The 17,426-nt window shown below is 34.4% G+C and overlaps 1 protein-coding gene across 1 annotated transcript; it reads right to left on the bottom strand.

Annotated features, from left to right (window-relative positions):
- Positions 1-7,562: 7,562 nt before the first annotated feature.
- LOC120078880 (cell wall protein SED1-like) lies at positions 7,563-8,186 on the bottom strand. Its single transcript, XM_039033148.1, has one exon. The coding sequence runs from the start codon at positions 8,184-8,186 to the stop codon at positions 7,563-7,565; it is 624 nt and encodes a 207-aa protein (XP_038889076.1).
- Positions 8,187-17,426: the final 9,240 nt, after the last annotated feature.

Genomic DNA, 17,426 nt, shown 5'->3' with positions numbered 1-17,426 from the left:
TAATTGTTTATGTTGATTTTTTTTATGTTATGTAAGTTTTATTGGTGATGTAATTTCAAGTTCAAGATTTGAAAATATTCTAACTTTTAATAGTCGAATCTTGGTTTTCAAGTTTTGAATTTTATATCTTTGAATTAGTCACTCAATTTATAAGATTTTTTAAAAATTTGATCTTTTAGATCCCGTTTGATAATCATTTTTTTTAAAAAAAATTAAGTCTATGGACACGGCTTCCACCACCAAATTTCTTATTTATTATCTATTTTTCTTTAATGGTTTAGAAAATCACACTAAATTTTGAGAACTAAAAAAAGTATCTTCCTAAAAGTTGTTTATGTTTTTAGAATTTAGCTAAGAATTCAACCATTATAGTTAAGGACGATGCAAATCATTGTAATAAATTGGATGATATAAACTTAATTTTCAAAAAAAAAAAAATCAAATGATTACCAAACCGGGTCTTAATAATTAATGAAATCTTTGTTTTTACCATTTGAATTTTACATTTGGCATTTTTGGATTAATGGGTTTTTGGTATCCAATTTTCCTAATTTTGAAATCTATTTACTATTTTTCAAAAAGAGTCTTTAAATTTTGCTATTTATGAACAATATTTAAAATATCGATGTTGACGGAAATATCCAGATCTCAATTTTATAAAAAAAATTTAATTGGAAATATCGATAAAATTTCAATTTTGATGGATATTTCTGAAAAAATTATAAAAACAAAAAGTTTAAAAAATAAATTTAAATGAGTAGATAAATATTTAATAATTTTTTAACAAGTTAACATGTTTGTTATTTATATCATATTTACATTAGTGATATTTTGTTGCTTAATTATGTTTTGTAGATTTTTCTACGATATGATAGAAATATCGATTCATTCATCATATCGATATCAAATCCATAAAAATGTAAAAATATCAATAAAAATATCGAGATTTCGATGGAAATTTAATAATAGGTTTACGAAGGGTTCTAGTGTTTTGAATGAGTTGGCCACGTAGGCATGTACATTGCGTAATCATAGAGACGATAAGAATGAGAAAGGGATTGGGCTCATCAACCAAAGGCCCAAAGGTAGAAACGTTGACTTAAGTGGGCTACAAGTGGAGATACCGACAAATTCCCGGGCCCAATAGTAATATCTCAATATTTACGGGTTCAAAGTAAATTTTCAAAATTTTGTTAGCAATTAAAAGAAATTTTCTGAAAACATTTCATATTGAAAAGAAAGGGATAAAAAACTCGATCAACAAACTATATAATGAATGGTTCGACATATCTCAACCGTTCCTAATAAATTAAGCCATCGAGTGAGTAGTAGCAATTTACATATTGTTCAAATTTTCATACCACTATTTGTAATAAAAAAAAGTAATATATTATTTTCATCCATATATTTTGAGTTTCATTCCATTTTAGTTCATATACTTTCAATTACCAAATTTTTTATCTTTGAATGCTTAATAAATCTTAAATTTAGTCTTTTAAAGTTATACATAAAAAAAATTGATTAAACGATAAAAATAATTTTCATGCGAAAAAAGACTAGATATATTTTCACAAATTAAGTATAAAAACATGTTAATAGAGACAATTTTAGTATGGGTTTTAATAGTCTATATTTGGGATACAAATTATTTGAATTAGTTTTGGAGTAGGAAATAGTAAACAAAGAAGAAAAAAGTTAATGAGTAAGAAAATAGTAAACACGGTAATAAAGAATGATTTGAAATAGTAATAATGTAATTAGTGGTATGTTATAATAGTTGGAATCATCATAACTATTACAATTGGAGCTCCAAACACCGATTCCACCCATTTGAAGTTGGGAGCCCAATTACACCCTTTGTGTTCTAGGTTATCTGGATCTTTTGTTTTCTAAACTTTGTTGGATTTTGGTAAAATATTAAAAGTGAAATTGCCCCACGTCGGAAATGTTCAAGGAAGTGATGGATTCCAAATACTATAGAAAGAGCATATAACTTTGTTTTCAAATTGTCTCAGTTGGAAACACTTTAAGTTCTAGTGTGCTAATTTTAGTTTAATTTTCTTTTATATTCTTTAATTTGAGAGTGAGATAAAAGAGTGTGAGTAGTACAAAAACTTTAGAGATTGCTTTTGTAATTGAGATCGGAGAGAGAATTATTTTGAGTGATAGTAACAATTTTTCATATAGTAGATTTCTTTCTAGTGAGTCATAGTTTTTCTTCAAGTTGGAGGTTTTTTTTTTTTTTTTTTTTTTATGTAAATTCTTGTATTTCCTAGTTTTGTTATTTTCTTTTAGTTTATCTATTTTTTTTAACTTATTCTTGCAACAGTAGTGTGAGATTTTTTTCCAACAAGTGGTATCAAAGATTTTGGTTTTTTGTTTCTTAAATTTTTGAGTATGCTACATGATTGCAATATTGTCTGTATTTTCACATTAGAAAATTGAAGAATTCTTGAAACAAGTGGCTGTAATATGAATAGTATGAGTTGTTCACCATTTGCCTGTTTGGTAAGAGTGAAACACGTGTCAAACTTTACGAGTCCAATAAAATACTATATGGAGAAATTTGATGCAATGATCAAATTCAACTTATAGTAAGTGCAAGTTAAAGATGTGTTAATACAATTTGAATTACACAAGTACAAGTTAAACGATGATATGGTGGTCTAGTGGAGTCTAGCGACGATTCTAGCAGAGATTCTAAGAATCAAATGATAGAGTGTTGGAGATACAGAGAGCATGAGCACATGAGAAACAAAGTAGGTTTGTCTTGTGATTGAGATCAAGGAGAAAATTATTCAGTGTGATTATAACAACTTTTCACATGGTAGGGTGGTAGTTTTTTACCATATTCCATGTAAATTCTCGTGTTTCCTAATTTTGTTCTTTTCCTTTAATTTTTATGATTTTTTTTCTTAATCACATTGTAGTAGTAGGAGATCTTTTTCAACATTTTTTTTTTTTTACAATTTCATTTTTCATAAGAACTAGCACAACTATCTGCTAACGATCAAAATGTCTGTAGTTAGACAAATAAAAAAATAATAAAAAAAAAACCCTCCAATCTTCAGCTTCCACATTTTTGTTGAACTACAAATAAAGATAAAAATAAGCTCCCTTAAGAGTTAAAGAGCCCCAACAATATTATCTCTGGGTTTCTCTGATGCAGAGAGTAAAGTTATGATTTGGGTTTTGTATGGGCAAAAGAAAAGTAGTTTATCTCACATCATCTCTTGAAATGGGGTTACACCAAAAAGCAAAAAAGCCCAACTTATTTTTCTCAAGATAGATGCCAAACAAACAGAAAAGTGTTGAAGTTTTTCTGACTTATACAAACCACATCAAAGGATCAAATCCAGAAACAAAATAAATAAAGAATTTAAGATATATATAAAGATGAAGACAGTGAAAATGGCAAAGACTTCTCTGTGATGGCGTGCTTCAATTTAATCAGAGAAAGAAGGCTACCCTTTGGCCCTTTTCCTTCACATGAAGCATGAAGACAGACAATTAAAAGCTACCCTTCACTGCCACCATAATGTTTACATGATATATAATTAAATTTACTTTCATCCCTCAGTTTAAGTTTTTGGGTCAATCGATGATTTAAAATCACATTAGAACGGGGTCTGAGAATGTTTAAGCCTCATTTCTTCATCAATTAATATTAATTTTCATAGCTTTTGAGTCAATCGATGATTTAAGTATAATAATAATTATAACGTTACGTTGTTAAGGACATATAGAGTAGGTTTGTTGCAATAGAAAGGGTTGTATGTCCTAAACCCTAATCCCCAAAGCTCCATGCAGAGAAGGGGCAGGGGATGGCAGTATGCCCTCTTCTTTCTGCAGTGTCCCATTACAAAATAAAATAAAATAAAAACTTAAACTCACCTCTCCTTTTCTCCCTGTTTCCTCTTGTCCTCTCGAAAGGAAATATATATATATATATATATCTACTAAATTACAAAAACATAGTTTAGATATCCTTATCATAAACGTTGAAAGTAAAAATATTTTGGCATATTATTTTAGACTAAATTGTAATTTGGAATAGGATAGTGGTGACATGGAATGAAAATTGGAACTTATAGTACTAGAAACTTTCTAGTACTATAATAATAGAAGTTTTTCATTCTATCTTCATTTATTGCTTGACACAAAAATAGCATTTAAGAATTACGTAGAGTCTATGAAATAAATCACTCAATGACATGTCAAATAATGAACGAGATGAGTATGTATTACGATATTGCTAGATATTTTCCCCATATACTATCCTATACTATTTTAGTTCACCGCCATACTTAAATAAAGTCTCTAATTCAATCCAATCCAATTCTTAAAATTCGATTTTTTTTTAATCGTGGTCGAGGTGACGGTGGGAGAAGAAGGGATGTTGGAATTGGAGAGACAGATGTAAAGGGAGGAAAAAGAAAGAGGGATGGGCCAAAAAGGGGTCCTCTAAAAACATTATTATTATAGTTTGCTTTGGAAATTGAGGCTGTTTGTTTCTTTTAATGGGTTATAAGTTAAAAACTGAGTCACTGCCTTTAACATAGCACGCTCTTACCTATATGCTATTCCCATCCCCTTCCTTCATCTTTCTTTTCAATCACTTTCTTTTTACCCTTTTCCTCTTTTTACCCTTTTCTTTTTCTTTTCTACCAATCTTATTTCAAATTATATTACTTTTTTAATGTTTTGAGACTACTTAAAATTGATAGGAGTTAAGTATATACCGCCTTTAGTTAGTATCATTCTGTATGGACATACTGACTAAATGTCTGGTTGGTAGTCTAAATTTTGGATCTATTACCAAACACATATTTGAAAACATGAATTACGACTTTATTTTCATCAAACTCTTAGTTTTCAATAATTTGATTAATTTCTTTAACTATGTATCATGCTTGGAAACATTATTCTAGTGTTCCATTCCACACATCCTTTAATTCATGTAGTTACAATTACTTATATGAAGTAAAACTTGTGGGTTTACATCGTTTTGTAGCAAAATTCATATGGAGGAAAGTGTATCAAAGTATTAAATATCATTTTTTGTTTTTCACTTTGAGTTTTATTTTATTTTAGTCATTTCCAATTTTCGAATTTAATATTTACCGTGACTCAAAAGAAGTTAAAGTGTGAATTTGTCGTTTAACGAGGTATACGACGAGAGATAAACGATAGTAGTCAAAAGGTAGACGACAACGCTAACAAGTAGACGATAGTGTCACGCGGTAAACGATAACATATAAGTGGAGGCAGGCGATAGCGTCAAGCGATAGACGATAGCGTTTAGAGGAGGTAAACGATAACGTCTGAAGGAGGTAGACGATAGCGTCAGGTGATAGACGATATCGTGTAGACGATAACGTCAAAAGGTAGACGATAGCGTCAAGTGCTAGACGACGTCGTGTAGACAATACGTCCAGAGGTAAACGATAGTATTTATACAAAGGTAACGTCAACTTTAGCTAGGTAGACAATAGTGCAGAGGGTACATGACAGTGGCAGGCCAACCTTTCCTTTATATTTTCTTATATACTGAAATGTATATAGGTGTTGTATTTATACAATATGAAATCCCTAATTTGGGAATGCAAGAATAACTCAACAAAAAAATGGTTAGACCTTTGTTGTAACCATCCTCTTCTTTGGGTAAATCCTATTCAAATGGTAAAGTGGTAAGACTGTAAATTATGAAGTCTTGCACTGCTGACAGGGCTGCTGAGTGGATTTTTCTGTGGTGACGTGGCTGGCTGAATTGGCATCCTTAACATCCCCCCTTAAACGAGAGGGTAGTTCTACTATACCGAGTTTGGATCGAAGGTGGAAGAACTGTGAGTGTGTTAAGGCCTTGGTGAAGTAGTCCGTGATTTGGTCGGAGGATGGGACATAACGAACATTAAGCTGACCACTGAGGACTTGATCACGAACGAAGTGAATGTCGATCTCAATGTGCTTGGTCCGCGCATGAAACACCGGATTGACGGCTAGAGCACCGGCGCTGAGGTTGTCACACACAGGACTGGAGCTGTCTCTTATACACATCTAGATGTGTATAAGAGACCCCCTTAAACGAGAGGGTAGTTCTACTATACCGAGTTTGGATCGAAGGTGGAAGAACTGTGAGTGTGTTAAGGCCTTGGTGAAGTAGTCCGTGATTTGGTCGGAGGATGGGACATAACGAACATTAAGCTGACCACTGAGGACTTGATCACGAACGAAGTGAATGTCGATCTCAATGTGCTTGGTCCGTGCATGAAACACCGGATTGACGGCTTGAGCACCGATGCTGAAGTTGTCACACCACAGGACTGGAGCCGATTTCTGTTTGACACCAATCTCAGACAGTAGTTGCTGCACCCAGATTATTTCTGCAGAGGCATGAGCAAGAGCTCTATATTCAGACTCTATGCTGGATCGGGCTACAACAAATTGTTTCTTTGAGGACTAGGAGACAAAATTACCTCCAAGAAAGATGCAATAAGCAGCAACTGATTTTCGATCGTCTGTGTTGGCTACCCAATCAGCATCGGAAAAGGCCAAAACAGACAGGTCAGACCCATGTTGAATGTAGAGGCCAAAGTGTCGAATGCCCCTCACATATCTTAGGACTCTCTTCACCGCTTGCTAGTGAACGTATGTAGGTTGCTTTAAATACTAACTTAGATGATTAACCGCATATGTAATATCAGGTCTCGTGGTGGTTAAGTACTGTAGGGCGCCAATCGTGCTCCGATAGATATAGGGATTGTCAAGAGAAGTGCCATCGAAGATGGAGAGTTGCTTGTTTAAAACACTCGGAGAGGGTGCCGGTTTGAGATCTCGAAGGTCAAGGCGGTGGAGTAGGTCCTCGACATATTTTTCCTGATTCAGTATAACTCCTTTGGCGACAATGTGCAGTTGGACTCCAAGGAAGTAATGAAGTTAGCCAAGATCCTTTAGAGCGAACTTGGAATCCAAGGTTGTGATAAGCTTGTTGATTACTTACGGATTGGTGCCGGTGATGATTACATCATCAACATATACCAGTAAGAGTATCAAGGTAAAAGTGCTTCGATATATGAAGAGAGATGTATCAGACTTAGCATTCTGAAAGCCTCAGCTACATAGTGTTATCTTCAGTGTATTGTTCTAGGCCCTTAGCGCATGTTTGAGGCCATATATGGCCTTGTGTAAGCAACATACATGATTCAGTAGTTGAGGATGAACAAATCCTTGCGGTTGGCACATGTAAACTTCTTCATCGAGGACTCCATTAAGGAAGGCGTTATTGAAGTCTAACTGTCTCAGTTGCCACCCTTTGGATAAAGCAAAGCTAATGACAATCTGGATGGTGGACGCCTTTACCACTGGACTAAATGTCTCGAAGAAATCAATGCCCGGGTTTTTATGGAAGCCTTTTGTTACGAGTCGGGCCTTGTAGCGTAGGATAGAGCCATTAGGACTCCATTTGATTCGAAATACCCACTTATTTCCAACAATGTTCATCGACGATGACGGAGGAACTAAAGTCCAGGTCTGATTTTTCATCAGTGCTTGAAATTCATCATTCATCGCGCTGTTCCACTACTGGTTTTGAGCGCATCAGTGACTCGTGTAGGTTTGGTTAGGGACCAATCTTTGTGGGTTTGGGAGGACAGTATTTTGGGTTTGAAGATGCCGACCTTCTTACGAGTAATCATAGGATGAGTGTTTATGGGTACAGGGTGTGAGACAGCATCGGGTGAAAACTGAACAGTGGACGACGAAGGTAAATGACCGGTGGGTTGGACGGCAGGTGATGAGGAGTCAGGAGATAAACGATCGGAGGGTAGATAATTGGGTTGTAAACGATCAGTGGGTAAGTGGGTGTTGGGTAAACGATCGCTGGATAAACGATCGTTGGGTAAATTATTGGTGGGTAGACGATTAGTGGGCTGGACATTACACGATGAGGGTAAACGATCGGGAGTTGAACGATCGTTGGGTAAATGATCGCTGGGTAAGCAACTGGTGGGTAGGCAATCAGTGGGCTGGATGCTAGACAATGGGGGTAAACGATTGTCGGGTAAATTATTTGTGGGTAGACGATCAGAAGAGGAAGGTGGGAAGGCTGGGCTGTCTGTAGAGGTATCAGTTGGTGATTGGGTGTGGGTTGTTCTAATAATTGGTGAGGGTGAGAATGTAGAGGGCATAGAGTCACTGTGCAGTGTGTCCTAACTGAGGGACAACAAGGAAACCGAGTGGACGACAACTGCTTGCTTGGCCAGTTTGCAAGCTGAAAGAGACACCTGACAAGGAAAATTAGTTTCATCAAACACAACATGCCGAGAGATGAACAACCTACCATTGGGGTTGAGGCATTTATAGCCTTTGTGATTCACAACAGGGCTGAGGTAGATGCACTTCTCTGTGCGATAGCTCAACTTATGTGAGTTGTACGGTCTCAGACTGGGGAAACATCCACACCCAAATATTCGAAGCTCCTCAAACTTGAGCTTCTTCTTGACCATCACTTCCATTGGAGACTGTCCATTTAGGACAGTGGTGGGAAGGCCATTAATCAGTAGAGTTGAGTATAAGAAGGCATCCCACCAATGATGTAAAGGAAGATGTGCTTGGGCTAGTAGGGTTAGCCTTGTCTCCACTATGTGCCTATGCTTCCTCTTAGCCCTTCCATTTTGTGCTGACGTATATGGACAGGTATACCTAGAGGCAATGCCATGTTGATGACAGACTTTGTGTATCTTGGCAAATTTTCCACCATTATTCGACTGTAAGGACTTGATCAGTGTATTGAACTGAGTTTGTATCATAGTGAGAAAGTGTTGAAAGGCTGCAAGAGTGTCACTTTTTAACCTCAGAGGATAGCTCCATGTGTACCTGCTGTGATCATCAACAAAGATAGCATAATATTTGTACCCATCTGTAGACAGGAGAGAAGCTGGACCCCACAAATCAGTGTGTATAAGTTCAAAGGTTGCAGATGCTCTTGAGTTAGAGTTAGGGAAGACTAAAGAGTGCGATTTGCCATAGCTACAAGAATCACAAAATTTGAGCTCTTCATTAGATAACATAGGGAGATTACAACCTTTGATAATAAATTCTAGTGTTTTTGACAAAGGATGGCCAAGTCTTCTATGTCATGTGACCTTAGACACCCTATGCTTCGAAGATATGCTAAGAGTAGATAGATCCTTATTCTTGTGCACTAGCTGCGATGGTACTCCATTTCTTACTAACTTCGAGCTTACTTCTTCACCTTCTAACTGATACAGTTCATCTTTAAGTACTCCCTTCATTACCTTTTTTTCCGTACCCTTGTCCTTAACAAGACAGTAATCCGTGTGAAATTCAATAAAGACGTTATTGTCTTTTGTTAGCTTAGATATACTGACCAAATTTTTTGTTATGGCAGGCACACATAACATATCATTCAGTTTCAAATTGCAGGCATCACTAAACAGACATGCAGTTCCAACATGAGAAATTTCGAGAGTATTACCATTAACTACAGTGGCTGCTTCAGTACCTGAGTATTCAGTCGGGTTGCCAAGATTGTTGAAGTCTGAGGTGACATGATTGGAGGTACCACTGTCAGCATACCAATTTGCATCAGTCATGTTCTCTTGTCTTGTCAGAAAGGGATTGTTTCCATAGGCAGTGGCTAGGGCTGTTGGATGAGGTTGAGTGTTTTTTGTTTGGTTGTTGGGGAAGGCTTGTCCCTTGTTTTGAGGAGAATGGGGAACAAAATCTCTGTTATACCTATTGAAATAGTAAAATTCTATGTGTTCAACCTTCCTAAAACTTGACACACAGGTTTTTTGTTATTTTTTCCCCTACCTCGACCTCTATCATGGCCACCACCACCTCGTTGTCCTCCCCCAGTAGACTGGTTGCTGCTATTGGTCTTGTTATTTTGGTTGACATGTCTAGTATTTGTCATATTCACTGACGCATTACTGACTTGGTTGAAGCCTACTATCGTCTTTTGGCTTGATTGATGTTCCAATCTTCTTTCATGCAGAAGAAGTTCTGATTGCATATCAAGCCATGACATGTCCGCTCTCCCTTGGATCGTGGCCACGATGGCATTGTCCTCTTCATTCTGGTGTCATGGAGTTATATAGCCAGCCTACGAGGAGTTGATCTATAGCCACCCACGCTTCGTATTGAGGATTTACCTCAATTGTTGTCGACAAGCTGGAAGCACCACTACCGTAGCTTCCTTCTGCGTTGCGCGGAGCAACTCCTGCTCCAGTCGATCCAGTTGGTATGCTCTCACCGACTACAGGTTACAAAAACATTAGTGGACAAACTTTTTGTTCGATCAGGTACCCTTCGAGTCTGTAGCTCCGAGGATTGGAAGCACCAAGTTTTTCCATAGAAGAAAATTGCTGCAATCAAGTTTGATGGAGGTTATCTGATTGAGGAGTTGGTTTAGGGGTGGGCCGCTGAAGTTGGCTATGCCGAGGGTGGTTCCCAGATTTCCTTGATTGATGTTGGTCATTGTTGCTATGATACCAAGTTAAAGTGTGAATTTTTCATTTGAGGAGGTACACAACGGGAGGTAAACGATAGTAGTCAAAAGGTAGACAACAATGCTAACAAGTAGACGATAGTGTCATGCTGTAAACGATAGCATATAGGAGGCAGACGATAGCGTTTAGAGGAGGTAAACGATAACGTCTGAAGAAGGTAGACGATAGCGTCAGGTGATAGACGATGTCGTGTAGACGATAACGTCAAGAGGTAAAAGATAGCGTCAAGTGATAGGCGACGTCGTGTAGACTATACGTCTAGAGGTAAATGATAGTATTTAAACAGAGGTAAACAACAGCTTTAGCTAGGTAGACGATAATGCAGAGGGTACACGACAGTGGCAGGCCAACCTTTCCTTTATATTTTCTTATATATTGAAATGAACATAGGTATTGTATTTATACAATATGAAATCCCTGGGAATGCAAGAATAACTCAACAAAAAAATGGTTAGACCTTTGTTGTAACCATCCTCTTCTTTTGGTAAATCCTACTCAAATGGTAAAGTGGTAAGACTATAAATTATGAAGTCTTGCACTACCGACGGGGCTGCTGAGTGGATTTTTCTGTGGTGACGTGGCTGGCTGAGTTGGCACCCTTAACAAAAGAGAGATTAAAAGTTCAAATCCTCCAATCCATATTTTATTAATGTAATATCCCGAATTTTTCAGGTAATTTTCATTAAATTATCTTGAAATATTTGAGCGTTATTTTAATATATTATGGCTAAAAATTTAATTTAGATAGCAAGATAATTGATATATTGGAATTTTAATTTAATTTAAGGAAAAATTGGATCAATTTACTTGGGGGAAGTGTGATTTTAAATTGATTCCTCTTTAATTTTGGAGTATGATCCAAAATAGAGAAGATAATTAATTTAAATTAAGTTGATAAGAGAAATTTGAATTTAATTTAAATTAATTAGATTATGGAATTTCTAATTTAGTTAGATTGTTAAATTTCTAATTCAATTAGAATATAGATTCCCAAATTAATTAGACTATTAATTTTCTAATTAATTAAAATATGAATTTACTAATTAGAGAAAATATTTTATTCAAAAAGGAAATCTCATCTATCTACTACTTTAATTATTGATTTTTTGAAATATATATTTCCTAATTAGATAAGATGTCATATTAAAAAAGGAAAACTAATCTATCTATTACTTTTAAGTTATGAAATCCCAAATAATTTATTAATAGGATTATTTTTTCCTCTATAAATACAACTTCATTCCAAAGAGAGGTCAATTAGAGAGAAAAATCCTAGAAGACAACTTCATTCCAAAAATAACTTTTTTTTTTTCCAATAAACATTCCTAGAAGTTGGATAAGGGAGTTGATTGCTTACAAAGTTTTATCTAACTCAAGTTCTAGGTAAGTGATTTTCTACTGGAATGCCCTTGAGTTAGACGCTCAAGTTAAATAAAAATGTTAGCTAGTTGGTACCATAAAAGCATGCTAAAGATTGATTGGAAAGATTTGCTAAACTATGTAATTTTAAGCTTCATTATGAGCATGTTGGAAAGTCTTGAACTATGACTTCATGTTTAACCCTCCTTGACCGTTGTGTGCATACTAGGCTAAGGGGTGACTATTAACTCTCCTATCGGACTGTGTACATCTTATGTTAGTGAACCTTCGGGTTCACCACGTATAATTATTTTGGTGTCCCTATGGGATCACCACTATTGCTATGATTTATATTCCTTTGGGTTCACACTTATGACTGATTTGGTGTTCCTATGAGAGCACTACTTATGTCATGCTATGCTAAGCTATTCTATATTATGTACATTATGCAAATGTTAGGTTAGGTATAATAGTTCACCCAAATGGCCCTAGTAGGGGGTCATTTATTGAGTATTTTTTATACTCAACCTTTCTTAATTTATGTTTTTCAAGTAAGGATAGGTATGGATCGGTGAGTGACGAGAGGGACTCATAACTGTACTATATGGAACATATAAATCGCATCTGCTCAGTTTTCATTTTTAAGCTATTTAAAAGTTTTGATTTGAAACTCGATGTTGGTCAAATTTTTATCTGTTTAAGTGTTAATTTCCTTAGTTATTTTAGGGGTCCTGTACAAAGGTTTTACTTATTTGTTATTTATTAACTTTCTAGTTTATTTTGGAAACTATATTTATTTTTTTTAATGAATTTTACTCCAATGGTCAAAATGTTTTCAATATAAATATGTAATTATGAGTAACGACCTTTGTCAGAGTACTTGAAAGGTGTCAGAATACTCGACAGGTCGGGTCGTTATAGTTGGTATCAGAGCCTAAGTCTTAGGTTCTGTAGACTGACTTACGATGTAAGTCCAAGATGTATATATCTTATGGCCCATTCACCGATCCTTTTTCCTCGCCATGTATGTTCTATGAAAAATGTGTTTAAAAACATTCATGTTTAAGCTTTATGTATTGATTGATTGTTATTGTTGGTTTAACGACCTGAAAAAAAAGTTACTAGGAGATGACTATTTTGTTTTGGTATCATGGAAAGAAAGAAAAATAATTGTGGGGCCATTTGGTGCTAGGTTATTTCATGGAGGGACTGTTAGAGATGGACATATGTACTTGTTCAAAGATATTGAAACTTGATAAAACTATGCAGTGTTATAAACTTATGACGAGAAAGAAGGAAAAAGATGTAATTGTTTAAGCAACGATGATTCAATAAAAAAACCTTCCAAAAAAAGTTAAAAAACTCCAAATAAGAACCTTTGGACTATCACTTATTCAATGACTGAATATAATGAAAAAAAAAAAAAGATAAAGAAATGTTTATCCTTTAACCAAAATAAGTACAAACGAAAGAATAATTTTTTTCGAGGTCCGGCCACGAGGTATGGTTCAGATTTCGTCGACCAATCATTCTTAATTCACATATTTGTTGAAAGAATTTCTTTTATAATTCCTTACATAAAGATTCCAAAAATATCGGATCTTCGCCTAGCGGTGGAGTGTTGCACCCTAGATCGCAAGAGTCTAGTAGCCGAAAGCATCACTAGCTTATACTCTGATCCGAGTAGAATCATTCATGTTATGATCTTCTACATCCTAGGTCTTCCCGTTCCTTCATCTGCCTTATGTTCTTCATATAGTATTCAGACCGAATGACTCTACGAAATTACGTCGATACTTCTACATATTACGGGTAACGTAGGAGACATCTCTATTTTTTCCCTCGGGAATCCTTAGAATTACCATGCTTAGCTTCCAATTTGCCTATGACCATAAAATGAAATGTGAATAACTCGTCCTGCTCTCTTTGAAACAAGGGACGCTTCTAGTTCTATCGATGCTTGAAACAATTTAGTCTTCTCCATCATAAATTTGAGACTCTAATAAACTTTGATTTTTGGCTAACTCGCCACTAACTCTTCTATATATTTCTTGTTGGAAGTATTCTTGATCCCATTGATAACGAATAGGTCTCATAGATACATATAGAATTATGTGGAAAGTCGTATTCAATGAAAGTCGTATGTACGGCTTGGGGGAGATCTTTCATATCTTTCGAGATCCACCCTACAATATGGGGTCAAAAAGCCAAAATAAATTATTTTAGCCGATGGGGCTGTAACTCAAAGAGGAAGCCCTACGCTCCAGTGTAGAATAAAACTCTGCGCAAAGTTTCCTCCCATAATATGAGTTACTACCCCTTGGTCACTTACACCACTCCAAACATTTAACTGCATTTCCAATTGAAATGGAATATTACTACCAAAATTGAATTATACATCCAAAATAGCCCTAAGAAGACATGATCCCAAGCAGATACTTGACATGTACCCCCTCTTCTGGGTCCATCAAAAGGAAAACGAAAACATGTTTTTCTCTTTTCTATGAGAAAGAAGTCATTCAATTCCTAAAAAAGAAATTGAAAGTCGTTAGAAAAAATAAAGTAAATTAACAATATAAAAATAAATAAATAAGCTAAATACAAAAATATATAAGACGAGATAGAATAAGGTAAGCGAGTTGGAAATTCACTGAGAAATAGTATTAAGTTTTGCATTAAGAGAATAAAATTTGTGGTGCTATAAGAAAACTTTATCATAAGGCACACGTTCTTAGGTACAAGATTAAAGTTGCTTTATAATATAAGAAAGTGGCGAAGAAAAGACTTTAATTCTATCAAAGAATACTAGATATTTGAGTCAAAATATGTCAAGAGAAATTTGAAATGATTAATAGGTCATGATCACTTTCATGGAGTTGAAGTTGGTGGATTGAGTAAGATATTGTACTATGGTTCTTCATGAATCATGCCTTAAAAGGGAAAAAAAAATTACTAGTCAGAGTACAAGAAATAATATGAAGAACTCTTTATAAGATAAAAGGTAATATGAATTTATCAAGGAAAGCTAAGATGATCGAAAGTGAAGTTGATTTAAATTGGATAAAGAAAAACGAGTTGTTGGATCAAATTATTCTTAAGGTGTTGGGTTTGAACTATGTTTTTGTTGCAATGAAAAGGCTCAAGTTTAATTACTTATGCCAAGAGGAAGGATAAACTTTTGAGTTTAAAGCAATGTTAAATGGTTGAAGTATATTTCACTTGTTAGTAAAAGGAATGCCAGGTATATGTGATAGGCTCGAGCATTCAACCTTTTGCCGTTGTCTTGGGCATGGGTGAGTTGGTTGGATTTGATGCCCACATGGAGGTTGTATGAAAATGAGCCTAGTTGATAGGGGATGTCCGAAACTAATCAGCCCTAAGTTGAAGAAGGAGATGGTTGTTTAGTTTTGTGATGTTGGAGGCATTGCTTGTATGAAAAGGAAATATGCATGGGCCATGAAAATGGATGAGCTTCTCTATCACGATTGGTGAAGGTAGTTTGGGAACAAAGGTCAAGGTAAGGATTTAGTATGGAAATATTTGTTTTGATTTAAAACTTTCGAAGATAAAAATTTCTTAAGGAGAGAGGAATGTAATATCCCAAACTTTTCAGATAATTTTCATTAAATTATCTTGAATTGGGCGTTATTTTGATATAATGTGGCTAAAATTTTAATTTGGAAAGCAAGATAATTAATGATTTGTAAAGAATTAAAATTTTAATTCAATTTAAGGAAAAGTTGGATTAATTTATTTGGGGAAAGTGTGATTTTAAATTGATTCCTCTTTAATTTTGGAGTAAGGATCCAAAATCGAGAAGATAATTAATTTAAATTGAATTGATAAAAGAAATTTGGATTTAATTTAATTAATTAGATTATGAAATTTCTAATATAGTTAGATTGGGAAATTTCTAATTCAATTAGAATATTGATTCCCAAATTGATTAGATTATGGATTTTCTAGTTAGAGAAAATGTCTTATTCAAAAAGGAAATCTAATCTATTTACTAATTTAATTATTGATTTTCTAAAAAATAGAATTCCTAATTAGATAAAGTGTCATATTAAAAAAGGAAATCTAATCTATCTATTACTTCAAGCTATGAAATCCTAAATAATTTAGGATTAGGATTATTTTTTTCTATAAATACAAATATTTAGTTCATTTCAAACAATTCACTTCATTTCAAACCGAGGTCAATTAGAGAGAAAAATCCTAGAAAACAACTTCATTCTAAAGACAACAACTTTTTTTTTCCTAACAAACATTTCTAGAAGTTAGATAAGGGAGGTTGATTGCTTGCAAAGTTTTATCTAACTCAAGTTCAAGGTAAGTGATTTTCTACTGGAATGCCATTGAGTTCAACACTCAAGTTAAGTAAAAACGTTAGCTAGATGGTACCATAAAAGCACGCTAAAGATTGATTGGAAGGATTTGCTAAACTATGTAATTTTAAGCTTCATTATGAGCATGATGGAAATAGACTATGACTTTATGTTTAACCCTCTCTGACTGTTGTGAGCATGTTAGGCTAAGGGGTGACTGTTAACTTTCCTATCGAGTTGTGTACATCTATGTAAGTGAACCTTCGAGTTCACCACTTATGACTGTTTCGGTATCCTTATGAGATCACCATTATTGCTCTAATTTGTGTTCCTTCGGGTTCACATTTACGACTGATTTGGTATTCCTATGAGAGTACTACCTATGTCATTCCATGTCATGTCATGATGTGCTAAGCTATGCTATGTTATGTACATTATGCCAATGTTAGATTAGGTATAACAGTTCACCCAAATGACCCCAGTAGGAGGTCACTTATTGAGTGTTTTTTATAAACTTTTCTTAGTTTATGTTTTTCAAGTAAGGATACGAACGGATTGACAAGTGACGAGAGGGACCCGTACTCGTGCCATGTGAGATATGTAAATCGCTTCCATTCAGTTTATGTTTTCAAGTTATTTAAAAGTTTTGATTTGAAACTCGATGTTGGTCAAATTTTTATTTGTTTAAGTGTTATTTTCCTTAGTTATTTTAGGAGCCTCAAACAAAGGTTTTACTTATTTGTTATTTATTAACTTTCTAGTTTATTTTGGAAAACTATGTTTATTGTTTTGATGAATTTTACTCTGTCAAAATATTTTGAAAGTAAATGTGTAATTATGAGTAACGATCATTGTTAGAATACTTGGGGGTCGTTACAATTAAACAAAAAATAATAATAATAATAAAATTTATGCCAAAAAGACTATCTTTTTTAAAAAAAGAAAAAGTTAAAACAAATTAATTTCTAAAGACTATTTTAATATTTAGTAAAGATACAGGGACTACATATAGAGGTCTGAAAACTTTAAATCTAAAATAATAGAACAACGCATAACAGAAATTGGGTGTAAAGCAAAAAACCAACTTTAATATGTTTTCTCTCTTTATGTAATGAAGAAAGATCAAAGGGAGAGAGCTATACTATACTATATATGTATAAAGAAATTAAATTAAAGGTGTATAGGTAAAGAGGAAAAAAAAAAGGTA

The sequence above is a fragment of the Benincasa hispida genome, chromosome 1, assembly GCF_009727055.1.
Source record: "Benincasa hispida cultivar B227 chromosome 1, ASM972705v1, whole genome shotgun sequence".
NCBI classification, from domain to species: Eukaryota; Viridiplantae; Streptophyta; class Magnoliopsida; order Cucurbitales; family Cucurbitaceae; genus Benincasa; species Benincasa hispida.
The sequence above is the reverse complement of the archived record's forward strand: the minus strand, read 5'-3'. Positions and strand labels throughout refer to the sequence as shown.